This window comes from Micromys minutus (assembly GCF_963924665.1).
Source record: "Micromys minutus genome assembly, chromosome: 7".
NCBI lineage: Eukaryota > Metazoa > Chordata > Mammalia > Rodentia > Muridae > Micromys > Micromys minutus.
Genome location: NC_137976.1, coordinates 208,955 through 231,830, shown reverse-complemented (window position 1 = coordinate 231,830; position 22,876 = coordinate 208,955). Strand labels below are relative to the sequence as shown.

At 47.5% G+C, this 22,876-nt stretch overlaps 1 protein-coding gene across 1 annotated transcript; it reads right to left on the bottom strand.

The window, feature by feature from the left end:
• Positions 1-425: 425 nt before the first annotated feature.
• On the bottom strand, positions 426-21,516 carry RIPK4 (receptor interacting serine/threonine kinase 4; the record flags this gene model as incomplete). Its single annotated transcript, XM_080919439.1, has 8 exons — positions 426-1,682; positions 3,306-3,570; positions 4,736-4,839; positions 5,564-5,722; positions 7,697-7,746; positions 9,468-9,616; positions 13,062-13,353; positions 21,335-21,516. The coding sequence occupies 8 exons, from the start codon at positions 21,514-21,516 to the stop codon at positions 523-525; spliced, it is 2,361 nt and encodes a 786-aa protein (XP_080775565.1). The 3' UTR covers positions 426-522.
• Positions 21,517-22,876: the final 1,360 nt, after the last annotated feature.

Below are 22,876 nucleotides of genomic sequence, written 5' to 3'. Positions count from 1 at the left end.
TGTTCAGTGTTAGGACCAGCCCTGTGGTTTTATAACTGTTCCCTTTCTAGTAGTCTTTGTCAGCCAAATCCTCAGAGGTCTCTAGTAAAGCTACCATGTCACACATGTATAAGAACCCACTATGCCTCCAGAAATAGATACTCTGCTCATTGCAACAAGAAGATAAAGGGACACTGCCCTTCCCACATCTCTACTGAAGATGTCATGCTCCAAGCAAGCAGAAGTGGCTTGCTCTGTGACAGAGCTTTGTCATAAAAGGCCTGCATCAGCAGCCAATCAATACCACAGTGACACCACACCAACCTAGTCCCACCTGTTATCAGACACTTTGGCTATAGGTCAGTAGGTGGTGGTAGCCTCTGCCATGACACAGCTACTACTGCCTTGTCCATTAGCCTCTGCCTGGTCAGTATAAGGGCAGGCCACCAACAGGGTGAGTGGTGTCCCAGCACCATTCTGTTCCCATGAGGAAACAAAGAAGGACCAGAAGCCTACACAGAGCACTGGTTCTGTGGTGGCAAGCTAGGTCTTGCTGCGTCGGAGCAGTGTGGCAGCAGAGCTCTGGCCTCCTTGGAACTTGAGACTCTGCAAGTTGATGTGTGCTCCGTGTTTGAGCAGTGTCTCCACAGTCTGTGAATGCCTGCCCTGAGCAGCCAGGTGCAGTGCACTGAGACCCTGCTCATCAGACAGGTCAATGAGGTCAGCACTGACCAGCTCTTCTACCACCTCTGAGTGTCCATGAGCAGCAGCCAGGTGCAGTGCTGTCTGACTCAGGGGCCCCCGAGTCAGCACATCAGCCTTCTCCTCTATGAGTAGCTTGACGGTAGCCAGGTGTCCATTCCGGGCTGCCAGGTGCAAGGCAGTGTAGCCCTCTGAGGTTAAAGCCTCCTTGCCAGCACCACGATGCAAGAGAAGCCTGGCAGTACTAGTGTGTCCAGTCTCTGCGGCAACATGCAGAGGTGTCTGTGCCTGTAGGCTGCAGATGTTAATGTCGGAGAACAGGTCAATGAGGATGCGAGCCACACGGTAGTGCCCCCTCTGAGCAGCCAGGTGCAGGGGTGTCCTACCATCTAGTGTCTGGGCATTCACACTCACCCCAGGCTGCTTGGCTAGCAGCTTAACAATGGGCAGGTGGCCCTGCCAGGCAGCATAGTGCAGAGGCAACCAGGCATCCTTTCCCTGCAAGCCCACATCCACACCACGACGGAGCAGGGTGCGCACAATGTTTTCCTGTCCATGCTGGCAGGCTACATGCATAGGCGTTCGGCCCTCGAAGTCCACCTCATTGACAGAAGCATTTTTCTCTAGTAGCAGCCTTGTGCTGGTCTCATCCCCATTCTGGGCTGCAAAGTGTAGGGCAGTCCACTGGTCCTCATCCTTAGCATTGACACTGGTCTTTCGGGCCAGCAGGAGCTCCACAATTCCGCGCCTCCTCCGCTCCACAGCCATATGCAGTGGTGTAGAGCCCTTCTTGTTGGTCAGGTTGGGGTTGGCATTGTTAAGCAGCAGCCACTTGACACACTCCTCCTGTCCAGCCTCTACAGCCAGGTGCAGCAGGCTGGCACTGCTATCCAGAACCAAGTCCACATCTTGGGGCTGTAGAATCTTCATCAGTTTGCTGGTATCCCCTGACATGATGGCATCCACTAGCTTCTTCTTCTGGATGTCTGTGGGACCCAGATCTACAGGGAGAGGAGAGACAATGTCAGAGACCATAGTGAGGCAACCACTATAGAATGTGGACTTCTAAAGCTTGGGAGGCTGAGGTCAGGTGGACCGCACCTTTAGGGACTCTGAACAAGGACATTCAGGGTACATCCTTTATTTGCAGGTCTTTAGGTATCTACTTGGGTAGGATAGTTGATGTCTCCAAAGTGTTCCTCTGTTGATTTGCAGAATAAAACCATTCTAGCTTTTCCAGGGATGGGAAAGCCCTCCCCCAGCACCAGCAGGATTGTTGACACTCACTTAAAAGAGGTGCACCAGGAAAGAAAGCCAGGCAGGAACACAACATGCCCAAAGACTTAGAGAGACCTGCAATACACTACTCCTGAGGCCTCTACTGGCCTACAGAGCTGGTTCCTGAAACATGGAGGAGAACAAACTCAAAGCAGCACCCCTGTTATGGGGGACAGCACATGAGGTGTTTCTGAAATGATTCTCAAAACTAGGTTTCTCTGTATTCACAATGGAACTGCTACTGAACCTGAAAATCCACTGCATTACTAGAAATCCCGACACCCATAAACAGACGTTTCCTCTGCAGGTAGAACATTCTCTAAGCATACTGTTTCTACAGCAGTAGAGGTCTGGATGGTAATAAAGAAACAGACCTTGCCTGGTGTTTAAATACTCCATTTTTTTTCTTTGTTGTTTTGAAACAGGGTCTCTCTATGTAATCCTCCTGGCTGCCCTGAAATCTGCTTTGTAGATCAGGCTGACTTCAAACTCAGAGATCCTCCAGTTTCTGCCTCCCAAGTACCTGGATTAAGGACATATACCACCATGACTGGCTTAAACACTACATTCTTACAGGGTGGTAGCCATCTCTCAGGCATGAGGACAAGGCATCACCAGAGAGGGTTAAGTCTGAAGAGAAGATTTTAGAACACATTTCCCCATGGCAGACAGTGACACTTCTGTGGCTACTGTGAACTTATCTCTAACTGTCCTTTTTGACTTTGTTATCCACTACTTGGCTAGAATCAAACTCAGTCCTTTATACCTATCTTTGCAAGGCATTTCCTTAACCTTCAATCCTTGCAAACTGGTAAGACCTCAAGTCTTTGCAGTCATCTGCACTTGGCCTCCCCCATGCTACAGCCCAAATTGAAATGTCTGTGCCTTACAAAGGAGCCACAAGTCTCCATGTGTCAGCACCTCATAGAACAGTCAACCCAGCTTGATGCAAGCCTATAGTAAGGGTATCCATAAACACAAAAGCTTGAGGCAGAGGTTATTTGGAAGTGTCTGAGTATGAGGCAAAAGGCTGGTAAAAGTAAAGTCCCCAGGCACCACTAGTTTCACTGGATGGGACTTGGGCTTTCCAGATTGCAGACTTGAGACCAATATCTGCCCCAGGGCTGACTCAGCTAGGTGATGTAGCTTACTTATCTTCCTCGAATGTTAGACAACTGACAGAACCACAACACTTATGTGGGAATTTCTAGATCTGTGTTCTGAGCACAAATTATGATGACTCATTAGAGAAAAAGAAAGAAAGACAAGAATTACCAGGGCAAGATACCCACGCACAATAGCTGCTCAGACTCCAATACAACTCACAAGTGCTCACAGACACTCACCACCTGTTGAAGCTTCCGGCTCAAATGACAGTGACAGTGATCCTCTGGAGGAAAAGGCTGAGTCCACTGAGGACACCCCTGAAAGCCTCTTGCCACTGCTGGACGATGGGAGCTTGCATTCGGAGGAACTTCGGCTGAGCTCCTCGGGGCCTTCAAGAGTCTGGGATATCCCAGAGTCCAACTGTGACAGCAACTCGGAGAGACTGCAGTCGTTATCGAAGGGGGGAGCAGAGGCACGCTTGAGGCGTGAGGACTCAGGCCTGGCCTGCAAAGATGGAAAGTGTAGTAGTGAGGAGTCTGCTCCTCTAGGCTCCATGTCAGAGCACAGAGAAAAAGTCAGGGAGAACAAAAACTACTGGGCACAAGGCAGAGATGGCGGTCCCATAGCTGTGCACTACCATGGACAAACAGCATCAAGAAGCCAAGACTCAGGTCTGCAAAGAAACCTCATGGATTTCCCTGGCAGAAAGACACTGTGAGAATAACAACTTCACAAAAATAGAAAAGTCTAACTACATAATGCTGCCACCCACTTGGGGGCACTGTCTAGGTCACAGGCAGTCCATGGCTAAGTTGTGAGAGCAAGTACAGGCAGGCCAGACCTGGTCTACCCATGACATGCAGCCCAACAAAAAAGTAGTTAGGCTGGGGTTCTCTTGCTCCGACAAAGCTTCAGATTTCTCAGGTATGTCAGTCTGGCTTGGGGCTATGAGAACAAGGTATATGTGTGTGTGTGTGTGTTGGGGGGGGTGTTAACAGGTCAGGTTGCTTCAAGAAAAGCAGATTTCTAGTAAGTAAGTCTGAGGATTGCTCACGCTTTCTGAGCCCTCTTCCCTTTGGGAACCACTGCCTTACTATGCTTGCCATCTGTGCACTAAGTCATGTCTACTTGCTGGCTACCAGCAAATCAGACAGAGGTAGGTTTTGTCCCTTTATTGCTGTCAGGAGAATTTTTGTTCCCAATTCTCACCTGTCCCATAGCTGTTCTCCCTGGGAGAAGTTGTTCAATGTCAGAGAAACCACCACCACCCAACACTATTCCTAACCCTTACAATGGAGTTCTCTCCTTCAATCAATCATTACCCTAGAGGCATTCAGCTAGCACTGGCCTTTGGAGCTTCTCACTGCTTCTGAGTAACCACATATACTTGTAACACAAACCATTTATGAGCAGACTGTGCTCAGATCCTCAATCCCCACCTATCAGGGGTCCAGGAGGATGGGGGCCATCTGCCTGTCATGGTTCTATACCTACACTTATCAATATCCAGTGTGCAGAGCAGATGGGGGACCCCCACTGGGACCTACACTTCTGGAAGGAGATGTAGGACAGGCTCAGAGGGAAATGGGGAGGAATTTTCAGAAAAGATGTTGGATAAGAAAATACCACCACAATTGGAGCCCTGAAAATGCCTGCCAGAGATACTTACCTCACTCTTGGGTTCTGGAGAACTTTTCTCACCAGGCTCATGAGCCAGGTCTTTCACCTCCTCATCAGGTTTTTCACAAAGGTCTTCGGTTTCAGAGGTAATTTCTTTGAGAGAAAATACAAAAAGGGCTGTTATTTAGATAAACCTCCCACATAATTCTATGAGGACAGAGTCAGTGACACCCCCAGTCTTAACCAGCAGAGGACATGCCCAGTATCACTGTCAGTTTGTAGAACACACCCCAAGCATCACTAGAAGACAACCCACCAACCATCCTGAGAGTCTAAGTAACCACCTGCTAGGTCTCATCAGGAACCAACGTCTTTCTTAGTAACCTGCCAGACACAAAGGGTTAAAGCTAACAGGGCTGGCAGGTGAGCCCCATCTACTCATATCTCCCCAGTTTCATATGAAAGGTAACTCTATCAGGCTTACTTTTTTACCCCAAAGGTACATTTGTCCATGAGGACAAGACACTAAGAGAAGTGAAAGAAAAATTATAGACTGTTAGCCACCTCCAGGTGCCTAAATGTATATCATTGTACCTTAACTTGAAATCCAGGATTCTAAGCTCCCTGGCAGCAAATGCAGCTGCTAGGAGAATAAGTGGTCACTGGGTCTGACAACCCATCTCAGCCCTCAGTGTTGGGCAGTCAAAGTAGGGGATGGGCTAAACCTGTTAGTGGTGGGCTTGTTTCATCCCTGTCTCTGCACATATTGTTCCCCACCTGAGCTTGGCTCTCAACCCTGTCCTGGCCATCAACTCTATGGCTTGTGACACTAGAAAAGCCATCACATAGCAGTGATGAGACAGGGAAGGGCACTCACCTTGGAAGGTGGGTCGCTCCTGTGGGTCTGCATGCCAGCACCTTTGCATGAGTCCTATCAGGCTGGCACAGGCACGTGGCCGGGGTCTGCAGATGGGTGGCAGCTCTGGGCGGTGGCCCTTCACCACTTTCACCATGATGTGGAGGATGTTCTTCTCATCTGCACAGGAGAAACAGATGTCTCCTCACTCAGATATATGGACAAGTGCTGGGGGCATGCTGTGACATGTTCATTAACTAGGATAATACCAAACCCAATAGTTTCTCTTTCCAAACCTCTAGTTTTCTTTAATCCATATCCTTATCGGACATAGCATTCTGTTTTTCTCAGTTTTGCAAACTCATGGGTACAGACTCTGCCATTATTATTACCAACCTTAATTAAGAGGGACTCTGAGTGAGTGACCTTCAGGTCATCTTAAACCATGCAGCCTATCAGCCACTTGTTCCCATGGGCATTTCCCCACCCCTGCATTCCAAGCACACCCTGTGGAAGCAAGCACCTATTGGCAGGTATGGAAAATTGGCCCACAGTCACCATCGGCTGCCAGGGTTCCACACTGATGCTTTGTTCACTTTCCCGTTAAGTATTGTGAAATGCCAAACTCTTCAGTATCTGCAGGTTATTTCTATGATAACCCAGCCTTCCAAACCCAGAAAACTTTCCAAATGCAGTAAGAGTCAAGATAACACCTACAAGATTTGTTGCTGCCAAAGCAAGCTTGATGGGGTCTACATGGCATCTGAGAAATAGGCAACAAACCCTGAGGGCCTTGATGTACCTGACTCAAGAGTCACTACTAGACGTTAGACAATTTCACATCCAACCGGTAGGATGTCACACTGAAAAGAATTTAGTATGTGGACCTGGTGGGGAACACAATTAAAAGAAAAGGCACTGTGGGAAAAGACTGGAGAGATGGCTCAATGGTTAATAACACTGTTTACTCTTGCAGATGACCCTGGTCAGTTCCCAACACCCATGTGACAGTTCAAAACTGCCTGTAAGTCTAACTCCAGGGAATTCAATGCCCACTTCTGACCTCCACAGACTCCTGCACACATGCAGTACATAGACATCACTCAGGCAAACACATATACACATAAAATTAACAAATCTTTTAAAAGAACAAACAATGGAGGACAGAAACATAATAGAACCAAGCTCCCAAAGACTCCTAAATCCTGCTGTGCTTGGAGGATCTTTTCTCCACTTTTCCTGCTCCTTTTCCATGCCTGGTTTGAGTGTATGACTGAGTCAGCAATAAGGCCTCAACTTGAGGGTTCTGACTTAATGCTATCTGTTTGTCTGGTGCTGGAGACTGAACCCAGGGCCTCCAATACACTGAGAATGATCTCTATTTTCAAATATCTTTGGTCTTACCCCACAATGTAAAGAGCCAGAAATGTCATAAAAGAGACTTTTCTCTTCCCAATGCAGCTAAAAATGTCTTAAGTTTTATAAATTTGGTAGAACTTCTGGAGAGGCGTCAACCACATGAATGTTTTTATCACTATTCAGTATGTTTAGAATGATTAACATAGTCATCTGTGTTTTATACCATTTGTTTTTGAAAGGGAGAAAAGAAGGAAGGTAAAGGAAAGTTATCTTGTTATATAGACTTTTTAAAAGTTTTTTTTTTTAAGACTTGTTTATTTTATATATATGAGTACACTATAGTTGTCTTCAGACACACCAGAAGAGGGCATTTGATCCTATTACAGATGGTTATGAGCTACCATGTGGTTGCTGTGAACTGAACTCAGAACCTCTGGAAGAGCAATCAGTGCTCTTAACCGATGAGCCAATTCTCCAGCCAGTTATATAGACTTTTAATAGCACAAAATACTAAGCTGCATCAAAAAATAAAGTTGCATATGGTCTGATGGTCCTACAATTGACCTGTCTGTATTTAAGGAACACAGCAAAAGGATCAAGCCTGGATGTACTATCAATATAAACTTGATGAATAGGGAAGAAAGACCAGGCAGGTGTTTTCTCTCAACCTCCTGCAAAAAGCTGACTATGGGCCTTCAATGAACTTGCAGGGTGGGTATAAGGCTTGAAGCCCTGAGGAGCCCAGCCCAAGAAGGTTCAAGCACATGCTCATGGTCTCCATGCAGGGCCACTTACCTGCAAATGGCTTCTTCTGTGTAAGCACACCCCAGATCACAATGGCGAAGCTGAAAAGAGAAACTAGGTATCAATTGGTGCTGCAGCCTCTGGTTTGATAAGAGTTTCCAAGCCCTGAGCTGCTGCCATTTCACAGGGGCAGAGACCAAGTACTCAGACATCTAGGGGCACGTTTGCCTCCTCTTCTGCTCTGCCCTGGCTTCAATCCTTTAAATCTAAGGTCAGGTTCCATCTAAAATATTCCTCTAAGAGACCATGGGAGGCTTCATCTGAGAGTAACTAAAGAAAATGTTAGAAAGTACTAAGAAGCAACAAGCTGAGCCTGAAATCCTCTCAGCTACTGGACAAATGTTTAAATAAGTAAATTTTCCTACATACACTGAAAATGGCCCAATCCTTAAAAAAAAAAAAAAAAAAAAAAAAAGACTGAAAATTGAGCCTAACTGATTAACTGGAAAATGCAGGTTCAAAAGTTAAAGCCAACATTAAGATAAACAAAATACTTGACTATCCCCAACTCTGCAAGCCCTGACTAGACCTAGAGGGCCATGCCCAGTGGGACTTACTGTTCAAAAGCCCAACACTGGCACACTGGCTTCTGTAAAACCAGTTAGCTGGGCCTGGTGACAAAAGACAGAGCTGGTTGCTCTGGTCCTTTCTTTTCCAAGTTTGTTGGAATAGGACCCTCACAATCTGAAGAAGAAAGGGAGGTCGTTCTTAGATACTCAAACCCTGGATGTCAGATCCAAAGAGAACTCCATTTTCCCAATTCTGATGGTCAGACAAAAGCCAGATTTAACCAGGAACTTGTGAAGCAGGGTTCCCCTCTAACAAAAGGAGCCATTTCCATAATCACTAGCCCAAGAGACAACTGGCTATCTGTGGTGCCTATTAGCATGCTGGTCCTCAGGCTCCTTCAATGCTGCCATCCTCTTCTTGTCTCCTCCCCTCCCCTAAACTTGTCCAGCTCTTTCACCTTGGCCACTCATTCTCCTTAATTCCTGCTATGTTTCCTTTTTGTCTTCCTTTCTTGATATCTCTCCCTCCTTCCCTGCCCTTCTCCCTCCCTCCCTCCCTCCCTCCCTCCCTCCCTCTCCCTCTCTCTCTCTCTCTCTCTCTTGCCAGGTCCATTTTGCAGGCCATGTTCAGACTGCTACTTTCCTCTCTCTGCTCTGGAATCTTCTAGATACCTCTGGCTGTTCTTTCTCATATCTATAATAATAATAATTAAAAAAAAATCTTCCCCTTAACCATGCCATGGAGCAATCAAGGTGTCAGTTTATATACTGGGGGCTTAGGATGTGAACTAATGTCCCTCCTTCAGAGGCAAGTGACCAAAAAGTGAGTTGCTCACTTTGGTATTCAGAGGAGTGTGAGCTTTGAGGAGCACAAAACCCACACACCTATGACTCTGCTATTCAAAGCAGCAGGTTCTTCTGACAGACAAGTAATAAAACCCGTTTCATGAAAATGATGTATCATATCCAAGCACTGGGCTAGCAACTGCTTTTTCTAACTACTTCTGCCTAGCACCAGCCAAAAGCAGCCTCTTTGTGAGCTCATCTTTCTTTCAATGCACCTGGGGAACAGGTACCTGACAGCTAAAATCCCCAAGTCCAACAGGCACACACCATTTGCATGTGCATCAAACCCCAAGGCTGAATAGTACCCCAGAGTTTTTCTGGAAACTGCTGTTCAGGACAGGAAGCAATGGTGAAGCTTAGAGCTCTTAGCCTGGCACATAGGGCAAGGTGATAGATATATCACACACCTGTATACATCATGTTTGGTGTCAAACAACCGGCTCTTCTCACGTATTCGCTCTGGAGGTAGGTAGGCGATTGTGCCAAACAGGCCATCCATGCTGAGGTCATGAGAGTGGGACATGCCATTGCATTTGGCCAGCCCAAAGTCAGAAATCTGTAAAAAGCAATCCAAGGAAGGCATGTCAGCCTTAAAGGGAGCCACTGTGGCATATCTCCTTCTGCCACATCAGATGGTGGGTCCCCAGTATATGTTCTAGGGGCTCACCCCCAAACCGGAGGGCTGAGCTCCAGACCACCCTGTCTCTAAGCAGGCAGGAAGCATAGGGATGCAGAAGGGCCTGGATGTACCATCAATATAAACTTGACGAATGGGGAAGAAAGACAATGCTTAAAGAATGGAATTCAGATGGAAAAAGAACTCAGAAAGAATGACAGCCAGCTCTGCTTCTGTAAGGCTTCACATCCACCCTGGTGGCTGACAGTCACAGTCAGCATGAAGGGAAAAACAGCCTTTACCTTTCAGGCAAAGGGAACCACGTGACAGACTAGGGCATCTATCATCTATCGTCAGTCCGGTTATGCAACCTTCCAGCTGGGGCAGCTACAAGTGCCAGCAGGTCCTTTAAAGTGAAACACGCCTTCAGAGAGCTTTAGAGTGTGAGCAAAACACACACCTCATCACCTTCCAGTCTACGCCAGACATGGTCTCCCCTCCCTTGGTGATGAAGTCACTGTCAAGACCCCCATTTCTACTTCCAGAGTTCACAGGGGAGGCAGGTTCCCTGTTGGTAAAGGTGTCCTTGCAACTCAGACCTGTAAGCACCTCTGGGAGTCTCCCTTTCCTGCCTATGTCATCATATTCTGGTACAAACCAGACCCTTTGAAGCACTATGTATTCCTAAGACCTAATTCAGCACCAAGCAGCCTTCTAGCGCACATATAAATGGCCCTTTTCTAGTCTCTTTCAAGGCTGATGTGGTTTTAACCCTTTTAATTCACTCCTGGGCTCATCTTCAAACACACCCTGGCAGTAACAGGAAATGGGCTGAGTCAGGATTCCTGTTTCTAGACTGACCATACGGTACATGAAGAATCAGGAAAATCGCACTTCTGTTTGTTTCCAGCTTTTTGTTAGTGACTAACTTTTCTAGTAAAAGCCCAGCACTACACAAAAGCAGCTTTTGTAGCTCCTTTCAGGGTGGCTCAGGTGAGGGAGTGGCCTCAACATCTCAGCTTTGGGACAAAGTCCCTTCCTACTAATGAAATACCTTCTCATCATGGCTCCAGCTTCCAGCCCAGCCATTCAGCTGACACTGAAAGAATTACAACTGCCATCAGGCAGAGGGGACAACAGCCTGCAATGTCAGCCCACAGTTTGTCAAGAGCAGCCCTTACTTCCTCAGTGAACAAGCATTAAGTACCTGTTGTATACTAACTAGGTCTGAGAAAATACGCAGATCAGTAAGCACCCAGACCTATAAAAGACAATCTACTAGAGACAAACTAGGTACCATGACATCACTCTACTCCCAAAGGGGCACTGTGTGTGTGAACCCTAACCCTCACTCATCTAGACAACAACCCAAAAAAAAATGACAGAGCTGGGGGTGTTCTGTTCTTGTCCCAACTCCTGGCTGTACTCCTAAGGATAAGACTTGGAAGAGTATAGTACTGTGTCCCCCAAGAAGCACACCACAGCTCTCCTAAACACCCACACACCTCTCAGGAGAGGAGGGTAAAATAGAACAAAATGAAACATCAAACACTGGCTGTACCTAGGGCAGTACCTAGGGATTATCCTGGGTAAAGTGACTTGGGCTACACCAGACCCATGACCTCCAAGGTGGTGGTGCTGGGTGTATACTCACAGCATCCTTGGTTAAGGCACATGTGGTACAGCCAGCTCCCATTCAGTAGTTCTTAAAGACACAGGAGGTTTCATACACCACCCTTCACCATGCACTGCTTACCACTTCCTTTACCCCTTCTCAAATGCCCAGAGTTTTGTGTGATTTTTCTGGGCTTCCATCTACCTCGAGTCTGCTCTCCCCTGCACCTGCATGTCTTACTGCATACAGAAGCAGAGCCTGCCTGCCTTCTATGAAGGCTAGCCCCAAGTATGCAAGGGGCTGTCTGCACATTCTACTTTCACAAACCACTCTGGCTTTCTGTGACTGTGGTGTGTAAGAGGGTTTTCCTGAACATGTTGTGTATGCATGGTAGTGAGTTGTCAAGATCTCTGGAAGCTATTATTTGAACCTGCAGCCACCAAGTGACCATACTGCTCTTCTGCTCTGTGATGAGGCCCTAACCCAGGATAGGGAATTGTTATTATTTTCCTTTTGTGCTTTAGGTTTCATATATGAGAGCAATGATTTTATGATTCACTGAGCCCACAGGCCTTGTTCTGCCCAGGAAGAATGGAAGCCAAGCCCTCCCAGCCACAAAGAAAAAGAACTCAAGAAATTTAGGTCACAAGAAGATGCCAGAAGCCACCTTGGAGCTGGCTCACACAAGCTGTGTGATATGCTGTCACACTTTTCAAGATATAAAGGCCACAACTGGACAATGTCTACTTAAGCCACAGCTCATAGCAACTGTACAGTGTGGATTTCAGTTTCTCTGCCTGGCTGAGTCTGAGTCTACAAGTAGCTTCACACAAGTCATACAGGTTACTGTGTACTGAGTCAAGCTGAGAGTCATGATGAGCTTCCTAAAAGTCAGAACAGTAGGGTGGGTCTGGGAATGTTATACAAGCAGACATATCTCAGTAACACAGGCTGGGGACAATGTTCCTCGTATGAACACTGTTGCTTCTGGGCCATCTATCCCTCTTCCTCACTTGGCCCATCACTTGCACACAGAGGAAGGGAGACTGTGAGCCCACAACCTGAGCTCCCCAAGGCCATGTGCATGTCATATGAGAAAGTTCATGTCAGGTGCTGCCCTTGGTGTTGAAGGCAGAGGTGTTCAGAGGAAAAATATGTCCAAAGCCATATAACCCATCAATACTTATATTCAGGCACATAGCACCTGTTTCCTGAATCACTCTTCACACTCTTATTTTATAAATTTCCAAAGAAACAAATAATCAAACCTTGTAGACCCCACATCAATGACTACCCACAGCTTCCTAGCAGAAGAAAAGTACTCTTCACAGTCTGTGTCTAGAATACAGCAACCATTCCATAGTCTCAGAACACTGAAAAAAACCAGGTTCCATTATCAGAGGACACAAAGTCTCACCACTTCACAACCCAATTTCTGATGTGATTTCTCAAGACAATAAACCTGGGACTCTTAAGTCTCTGATCTGTTTCAGGGTGCTCAGAACCTAGAATATGCCAAGATATGGGGAGAATCCCATGGGTTTACAGGGGTTACCCGTCCAGGTACCTATCACATTCAAATCAAGTGTGACCAGCTGGGTTCTCTAGTAGTCTCACAGTGAAAAGGGCCCTGGCTTCGAGTTCTCTACTCCAGGGACAATCACTTCCTTTCTCAGGCTCTATCCAGAATCTCAGACCATCTAGACGGAGCTCTCCCTAAGGTATCCAGCATCCTGGCTGCCTACTCCTCAGGGCACATGCTATCCCTACCTTGACATGGTAGTGGGCATCCAGCAGGATGTTCGCTGGCTTCAGGTCTAGGTGCAGCAGTGGTGGGGACATGCAATGCAGGAAGTTCATGCCCACAGCTGTCTCGTGCACGATGCGGAAGCGCAGATCCCAAGGCAATGGCTCTGAGGCCAGTAGCTTCTCCAGGGAGCCTGTCTCCATGTACTCCATGACCAAGCCAACTGGTTCCTGGCATATGCCATACACAGGTAGAATATATCGGAACTTGGCCATCTCCATCTTCTTAGCTTCTTCCAGAAGTTCCATTCGTTCCCTGAAAAAGTTCACAGATGTGAGGGCATACAGCGGTCACCTAGCTAGACACAGAGCCACTGGCCAGGATACAACCCGTGATAAATGCACAGGTATACAAAGTTCACTGTCAGAATTAAACCTGCCTCTGCACCTGGGGTCGCTGTGAGGCTAGAATTTAGTAGTTATCTGGATACCTACAGGCAACATCATGTCCCTTGTCTGGATAGAAAACTGCTAGGTAACTATTCAAGGACTGTCACTCTCACCTTCTGTTTAATCCCAACTCTTTCGCTAACCCACTCACTCCTAGATCTAACCTTTGAATGAACCTATAGCAAGAGTTGGCCAAGGGCCACATACAGCTGTCCACACTTTCTACTGATTACACAGTCCACATTCCTCTAGCTACCATAAGTAGACACCAGAGGCATTCCATAAGTAGCCATCACTACCATCGACACCCAGGACACTGTCATCATGCCTAACAAACTGTACCCATTAATCACCCACCAGACCCCACATTCTCCTGTTTCTGAATCTGAGTACCCCAAATAAGTGGGATCACCTCTACCATTTTTCCATATCTGCCTTACTTCATAGGTTATTTTCAAAACCCATTTATACTGTTGCACACATCCAAGTTTTATTTGTGTGGTCAAGCAATGGTGCAGGAATATACTACATCTTGTTAATCCACCTACAAGGCTATAGACAAGACTGCTTGTACTGATTAGTTTTCTGACAACTTGACATATCTGGAGTCATCTGGAAAAGAACCTCAATTGAGAAAATGGTCCTATCATATGAGCCTGTAGGCAAGTCTGTGGGGGTATTTTCTTAATTCAAGATTGATACAGAAGGGGCCAAGGCGACTGCGGCAGATGGCCCTGGATTGCATAAGAAAGCAGGCTGAATAAGCCATAGGGAACAAGCTAGGAAGCAGTGTCATGGCCTGCACTTCTGCCTTCAGATTCCTCCTAGACTTTCCTTTATAATAGCCTGTAACCTTTAAGACAAAATAAACCTTTTCTTCTCAAGTTTCTTTTGGTCAGTACTTTATCAGAGCAACAGAAAACAAACTATTCTTCTTGTCTGCCCCTGAAAATAATGTCTATAGAACCTTCATGTTAGTTCTTCTAGGTATCTGCCCAGAAGCAAAGTTGCTAGATCATGTGATGTGGCAGGTCTATGCTTAATGTCTAGAGAAGCTGTGGAGTTGCTGTCCATAGCCTGCTACTTCCTAGCCAATGACCTTCCACTAGTCTCCTCACACATTGAGGCAGTCTCTGGCAGAGATAGCTGCAGCATGGGCCGCATTTACTAGCCACCACCAAAGGTTAATTCCATGATGTTTGTTCAGATGACAATTGCTGTGTAATGGTGTGTGCCAGCAATAGGGGTCAAAAGTCTAAGTGCACACTCAGGGTAAAAGGTCCCATCCCAAGAGGGTGTGCCTGAACTACATAGGATCCAGGTCAGTGTCTTTCCAAAAACACACAAGAAGGTACTCAGGGAGCTGGGAACAGGTTCTCATGCCAGAGCTACAAAACCTGCTTTCTAGTAATTGAAGAACTCCTTAAAGGAAACTTCTAGAACCACTCCTAGAGAGACTTGTTGGAGCTGGGAACTGAAGAACCTTGGTGTCCACACATAGGCCTGGTAGGCTGAGGTGACTTGGTGTCTCCCCAGAAGGCAGGTAGAATAATCTAAGATTTACTGGGTCTTTATTAGCCCCCTATAAGGGCTCTTCTGGGTCTAAGAGGCTGTTGGAAAATCACATGCTGAAGGACACAGAATGGTGCTAACAAGCCACTTACAAACCTGACACCCCCAACCCCAAATTGTAGGAGGTTTCCAGGCTTCCCTGGCCTTATGTAAGGACAAAAGCAGACAAGTAGAACTGTATGAGCACCAAAACCACAGCAAAAACCATCATACTCTGGCAGGTAAAATTGCCACACGTTCTAAGGGCTGAAGAGTTTACTCCTTTGCCAACCAGTGACAATTCTACCTGTATGTAGTTAGAGCTTAGTCCTCATGACCACACGTTGAGCCTATTGCTGGAGTGCCAGGCAACAGACCCCTGCTAAAATGAAGCATCTGGAATGAGTCACTACATGACTTCAGAACAGAGTCTACCATGGTGCGCTATCCCAGCCTGCTTTGGACACTGCCAAAAGCAGCTAGTCACATGAGTGCAGGACCATGAGATACTAGGTGGACAACTACCTCACACCAGATCTTGTCCATTGCTCCCTTCATAACTGGAATACTCCAAGAGTCTGGCCCCAACAGGAGGCAAAACCCCGAGCACTATGCTTGCCTTGTACACCAACAGTTTGGAACAAGCTGGAAGACTCCCAGCCCTGTTCCTGTATTCCACAAGTATCTGAAAAACAGTCCTGTAAAGAGCTAGATGCCTAGGTCAAACATTAACAAAATAAAGCTGGTACTTGAAAGAGAAGATAGTATTTCTTGGGCTAGGTTCCTTTCTCCCCTGATGAAGGCAGGAGTTGAGGACCTTCCAGTTCAGCCCCTATACACAGCATCAGAGACCTACTATCAGCTGCTGCTTAGTCTTTTGGAAAAGTTCATTTTCTTCTATAAAGTTGCCAGCTTGCACCTTCCAGTATGGGTATCCTTCCTGCTCAGGTAGTCCTACAGAGTGTAGGGACCCATCACTAAGTGAACTGAGGACGTATACCTGCCCATCTCCAGTCTAAGGAGCTCATGTCTGCAGGCTGGCTACTGCATGGGCCACTGTTCCCACTCTCTGGATATCTTTATTCAGCCAACCTAACCAATCTCTTTATTTGCCCAGAGGTTTTAATACACACAGCTAATTTCTGCTGGTAGTTCTTGGTACCCACTCCCAGCAGCCTCGCTGGTAGAAAATGGCTAGTTCTATCCTTCCTACCACTCAGAATTCAACTAGTTCACCCTCCCTGCCCCAGGCCCTTTCCAGAACACAAACCTCATTTAAAAAGAACAGGGCTATAGGGCTGCTGACCCCAGCACATTTACACACTCTGCACAGCAGGCTGGAGGGAGCACATGATGTCACCCTCTTGCCCTGGCCACATGTTTCAGGGCACTTAATTGGAAACTGGCCATTGTTTCCCAGGTCAAACATCAGTCATCTTCACATTGCATAACCAGAAAGCTCAGGGCAGAAGGGACTAGCACTGAGGCTGAACTGTGGGACATCCAGAAAAAAAAAAAAAAAACGTTCAAAGCTTTTATTATCTAATATCCTCTGAACTAAAGCACTCACAACATTTTCCTGATGCTCTAGGGAAAGGCTGCCTGGGGGTAACCTGTGGCCAGAAGCTCCAGCCTTTAGGTCTTATCAGAAGCACCTGTACTCTGGGCCTAAACTGGGCCAGCTCCCAGCCTGGGAGAGGCAGGATTCCAGTGTAAATAAAATTTGTTTTATGTTGTTGGTTATTTAAAATACATCTTTCTCATAAGCAGTATTTCTGATTAGTGTTAATAACAACACAGAAAGAACTATACACTTGTAATTCTGACTATTGTTCTAGAACCTGGAAGGATTTTCCATCTTGTCCCTAGCCTGGATGGGGAAGAGATCACAGGTAGCAAGACCAGGGCATGCTCCTGGTCACTATTCTGTTCTTTCTGCTCACAACAAACAATGCTTTTGGGCCACAGGACCCACTGACCCAGGTTCATTAAGACACAACTTGATCTTTGCTTCTGCACAGTGCAGGAAGACTGAAGTTATATTCTCGTTTCCTTTGCCCCTAGAATAGGGATGGTAATTCAGCCTATGAGGAGGAAGAGAAAAGATACCTCTGCTACACTCTCGTCCCTGTTTGGGGGTTCCATTTAGAAAATCTGGGTCCAAACAGGCAGTTAGGGTTACAATTTCTAAAGACACTTTTTGGGGGTGGATAGCTGGCTACTGAACCCAGAACCCCCACATGCCAGGCAAAGTCCTAACCATAAACCTATAACACCCCTCCCCTTGCTTCCGTCCGACTGACCTCGAACTCATGTCAATTCCCCTGTCTCAGCCTGATTACTGAAATTATAGCCTAAGATACTTTTCAAAAGCATTTACAATAATTCACACGCTTACAGTCCATTTACACCTACCACATCTGGTCTCCCACCAAGGGAGGGAACTGGCGAGTGTACAGAGGAATGTCAAGGATGGCTAACACCCATCATTTCTGGAAGGTCTGCCTCCCAGCTCGAGAAATTACTGGAAAATGGAGAAAGAACCCTAAGACCAGCAGTGAATGAGCCGGATGCCTGCAGGCAACAAGGGGACTGAGGGGGACTCAGCAAAAGCTGCCAGGGAACCTGGGGAACATTGCTGGGAGAAGAGTGTTTCAGCCTCTCACTAGGCTCCTGTGCACCAATCCAATTAAGTTCCCAGGAGCTTCAGAGGGGTTCCCACACTGCTATTTTTAAAACTGACAAGAATCAGGCTTGTCCAATTGTCAGCTTTGTAGTTACAAACCTGGGGTTTGCTCGGGCTCGTCCCAACGAGCTGAGGCCCAACTCTGCATTAGCAGCTCTTGGGCCCCTGTGCCAGGGACTTTGTTTTTCTGAGCTCCTCTTAGCTGGGAGCAGGGAGAGGCACAGGGCCCCTGGGTCATTTTGTTCTAAGATTGCCAGGCCTGCTCTCCTGTACTTGTGATCTCCGAAGTAAGAGCCAGCCAGGGAAGATAGTCTTCTCCCCAAAGCCAGGGAGCAGGACCTTCCCAAGACACCTGGCCCCAGGAAGAAGAGAAATCAGATGAACAGGGAGGTCATGTGTGAATTATGCTGAGGTTCTCTAACTGTCCCCACCTTGGAAAAAAAATTTTTTTAAGTGGCCCAGACCCTGATAAGGTGCCACCTTCCCTGAACAAAAATAGGGGTTCACAAGCAGAAGGATGGGGCCTACGCAGCTGCTGGGGAGCCAAGAGACCACCCCCCACTTGAAGGGTGAACAGCCAGGCCAGTGAAAATGGGACTGGCCACATCTGTGGCTAAAGTAACCCCCAACTAGCAAGTAAAGGCCATAAGTGACAGCAGCAAACTCCAAAGAAGAGGTAGATGTTGGCTGGCCTGGATGTCATTACAGATGAACCCCAGCTTTGAACATTACTTCCAGTATCCCCGGGGAAGCACCATCACTATGGCCCCTCCTTAGAGGTAAAGTTACCAACGTTTTGTCTAGAGGCCCATAGAGGGAAGACTGTCTCCTCCTGACAAAGTATGGATGACTTTTTTTTTTTTTTTTTTGGTAAAGACAAGGTCTCTTTCTGTCAAAGGTTCTCAGCCTGTGGGTCATGACCTCTTGGTGGGCATATATCAGAAATATTTCATTATCAATCATAGCAGTAGCAAAATTATAGTTAATGAAGTAGCAACAAAATAATTTTATGGTTGGGGGTTACCACAACATGAGGAACTGTATTCAAGGGTCGCACCATGAGGAAGGTTGAGAAACACAGTCCTGATAGTCCTGGAACTCACTATCTAGACAAGGCTGGCCTCAAACTTAGAGATTCACCTGCCTCTACTTCCTGAGTGCTGGAATTAAAGGCATGCACCACCATGCCCAGCTTTATTTACAAGGTAGCCAAGGCAAATTTGTCCCTCCCTTCAGAGTTAAAGCCTGCCAAACATCTGAACATAAAAAGACCCCTCAAAAAGCCTTAACTTAAAGAAACAGGATACACCTAAAGGCATGTTAATGAGATGGAGGAAGTAACTACCCTCTTAGTGAAATCTGTGTGTGATTCCTGGGAAACCCTTCCTTTGGGGAAGCTGCTTGCAGGCTCTCACTGCAAAGCCTTGTGTGCTTTTCAGTTTTTCATTTCTCTTTTCCTGGCACCCTTTTGGTATACTGGCCAAAACCCTAAGCCTGCTCACTGTGACACTCTGGGCATCTTCCCAATTTCTGTATCTGAAGTCCTTCCTTTCTCACTTACCCCTACCCCACCTAGCTTCTTGAGGTCCACTGCAGAGCCTTCCTGCCTGACCTCTCAGAAAGCAGGACTTTTTCCTTTGTGTCCCCACTGCCAACAATGATTACTTGTTGGCCCTGTTGTTTTCCCTCAAACCTCAAAAGTCCATGTTAAATCCTCTTATCTCTGAGGTTAGGATCCTGCAAATTAGACCTGTGTCCTCTGGCTGGGGATGGGGGTTGGGGGACGCTGCACACAAAGCCTCTGGGAAAATTCTGTTTCTACTTTTAGGCAATGCCTTGCAAAGAAAGGCAAAGCAGGACCCAACAGCCCAAGGGAAGCCAGCATCCCACTCAAGCTTCAGAAGCAACCTGGCTAGCCTGCAGGGCAACAGGCCCCTCAGGCAGAGCAGAACAAAGTGAATTCCTAAGCATTTCCCAGCCACAAAACTTCTTCCTAACACCGCAGGGAGCTAAAACACTTAACCTGTCCCGGGTGGGAGAAGTCAATCCCACACAAAAGAGCAAAGGCAGCCCTGACCTGGTGGCCAAGTACTTCCTGCTGGGTGCTGCTGACCTCTACCTGCCAGATGACAAGCCACCACCTGCCTGCTTCAGACAGGGAAGAAAGGCCTTGCAATTAAAGGACAAACTCTGCAAGAGGAAAAACCCTGCTTTCGACCTGTTACCCCCAAAAGCGACCTGTAAGACTGTATCGAATATTGACTCCAAGGACACCACACCTGGGGTGGTTCAAATTTACCCTCCAATAATCAAATTCTGTTAAGTATTTGATGGTGAATAATAGTCACTCTGCCTAGAAAACAATTAAATGTCTGAGGGCATAAGAAACACCCACGCAGAGGTTTTGTTGTTGTTGTTTTTTTTTTTTTTAACCTTTGAAAAACTGTGGGCTGCTATTCAAAAAACGGTTTGGATTTCACCAAAATAACCATAGTGCTAGTGTTCCTCCTGGCCTAAAGGATTCCCAGAATTGGATTCGGGGAGGGTTTACACAGCATGGTAAGCTGGTAGTGATTTTAGACACTAGTACCTACTTTACCAGTTTCTAAGAAAAACTGGGTGATAGCAAAAGGCAAGCAAGCAAGCAAACACAAACATCGGGTAGCTCTGACAGTCTCCAGACCAGAGAGAGATGAGACATAAAGGGAGAAGACTGAGGTCTCATCCTCAAATCATCCATCCTCCTTATTGCCACCAGGCAGGTAGTCACCACTCCAAAAGTAACGTTGAAGATCCCGTGACTTAAAGGTGGTCCTGCAGGCAGCTCAATGGAGTTTAAGAGGTGTCTCTGGGTAAAATGTAAACACCACCACCATATAAGGCTTGGTTAAAGAGTAAGTCGTTTAAATCTGCGATTCCGAAGCTCATACATAACCTATCACTACCCAACGTAAACACTGAAATCTGGGGAAAATGTTTTTAAAGAACTGCTCCGCACCTCACCTCCAAATTTACTCACAAACCACAATCGCCAGAGTTTACCGGGGACCGCTGTGAGTCCTTTCCAATCGCTGAAACAATCCGCTAGGAGGGACAAAGGAAGGCCCAAGGTGTCCGGAGTCACCTGCCCAGGTTCCCTGGGTCTCGGCTCCCACCCGAAGTCCCCCTAAAACGAAGGTGTGCGGAGAAAAGCGGTGGGTGGAACCAGATCCCAGACCCAAGCGGGAGCCGGAGCCCTGTAAGCGGCTGTGCGCCGCGGACGCCTCGCCCGAACCCAGCCGGTGTTTCAGAACGAAATAATTACGGTCTTACACCAATTTGTGCTCCGACGAAAATTACTAAGTGGAACTGAATCTAACTCGTTCACAAAGCGCAAAGGCCCACACGGCAATTTCTCTAAGCCCGGCGCGGACCGCAGCCTTTGGTGGGTCCCGGACGAGCCTGACGCACCTCGCAGGGCTCAGGGCCATCGCTCCGGGGCAGCTCCGGATCCCAGAAGCTCTGGAGCTGCGAGAGACCGGTGGCCTGAGTGCCTCAAACTCTTTTCCCCGGCGCCTCACGTAGCGCGGAGCCCCCATCGCACCCGGCCCAGCCCAGTCCGGGAACTGACCTGTCGTCGACGTGCAGACTGGGCGAGCACTTGATCGCGAGCCACGTCTTCCAGTGCACGTGGCGCACCTTGTACACCTGCCCGAAACCACCGGAGCCCACCTTCTCCCAACCTGCGAATTCGCCGGCGTCGAAGGTGCGCAGCAGCCCCAGCGCCCACCGGCCCCGGCCCTCGCCCTCCATAGCGTGGGTATTGCCGCAGCTGGGCTCAACCGTGACCGCCCAGGTGCTCAGGTGCGCGCCCCGCCCGTTGACGTCACTTCCGACGCTAGCCCCATGCTGCCCCGCCGGCCCCCTGGGTCCGCCCCCCCGACGCCCTCCAGGGAGCCGTAGCCAGTGAGAGTCTAGAGCCCGGGTGTTGCGGATCAGTGGATTCCTGCGCTCCCCAGGACGTGCGCTGTGGCTGGCCAAGTTCTCACTGCAGTTGTAATACGTACAACTTTTCACAGTGCTGCCACTCTGCAAAACACAACAAAGTATAGTCTCCAAATGGGACGTGGACTTAAATCCGATCTCCGTCTGGACTTGCTCAAGTTTCCCGGTTACGTGCATCTTCGTTTGCGAACATTAAATCCTACACAATGTTATCATCTGGGTTAGTTCCTGTACCCGACACCAGTGGAGAAACAACATTCTGTGCCCTCCTGGGAGCCTTTGTAACTGCACTTTTAATCTTTTTCTTTCTCTCCTCCCTCCCCTCGGCCGAAAACATTTGTTTACATTAGAGAATTACATAGTAGCCATTCGTTGGGACTGGTTTTCCACTCCTCTTGCGTCTTGTTTTTTTCACCGAACTCCTCATAGAAGGTAACTGGTTCTTTAAAATTAATCACCCTGTCTTATTGCTCAAGCATACAAATCACAGTTCTGAGGAGACTGAGGCATGCGGAATCGCCTCAACTCTGAGAATAGCCTGGCTTCATAGTGAAACCTTATTTATTATGGAACACAGTGACCTTTTAAAGGCAAACAGGTGGCTGGAAAAAGAAGTATAATTGACCAGTTCATCTTTGGGAAAATTCAGCTTTGGGAAGACAGCCGGGTCAAAAGTGGAAGTACCTGCTATTGAGTTCTCTACTTTCACGAAACACTCTTGCCCGCTGTGTTTAAGAGCAGTTAAAAAGGTGGGAGAAGAGGAGGGGGCATTGTGAGGACAGAAATGCTGGAGAACCTCTCTCCTGAAAGGTAGATGGTTTCAAGTCACACCTGGTAACTGAGCCTTCTCCCCTGAGCCTCATCTCCCAGCTGGCTTCCCAGTGGAGGGGTCCATAGTCCCATCCCCACAAGCTTTCTTGGGGCTAGGGTGGGGTTGGGAGTAGGGTCTCCTGGGAGCCATAGGTACCACCTTCCTTTTCTACATAAGCCAGCCCTTTAAGAATAATTGGAGCTTTTTAGTGGATAAAAATAAACTTGAAAGTAAACATAGCCATTATTTTGGTAAGGAAAAAACTTGACTAGAAAATGAGTCATGGCACCCATTTCCGGGATACAGCTCCAGGTATCTCTCTCCACGTTTCTAGTCTCACCCTGTCTGCTCAACACC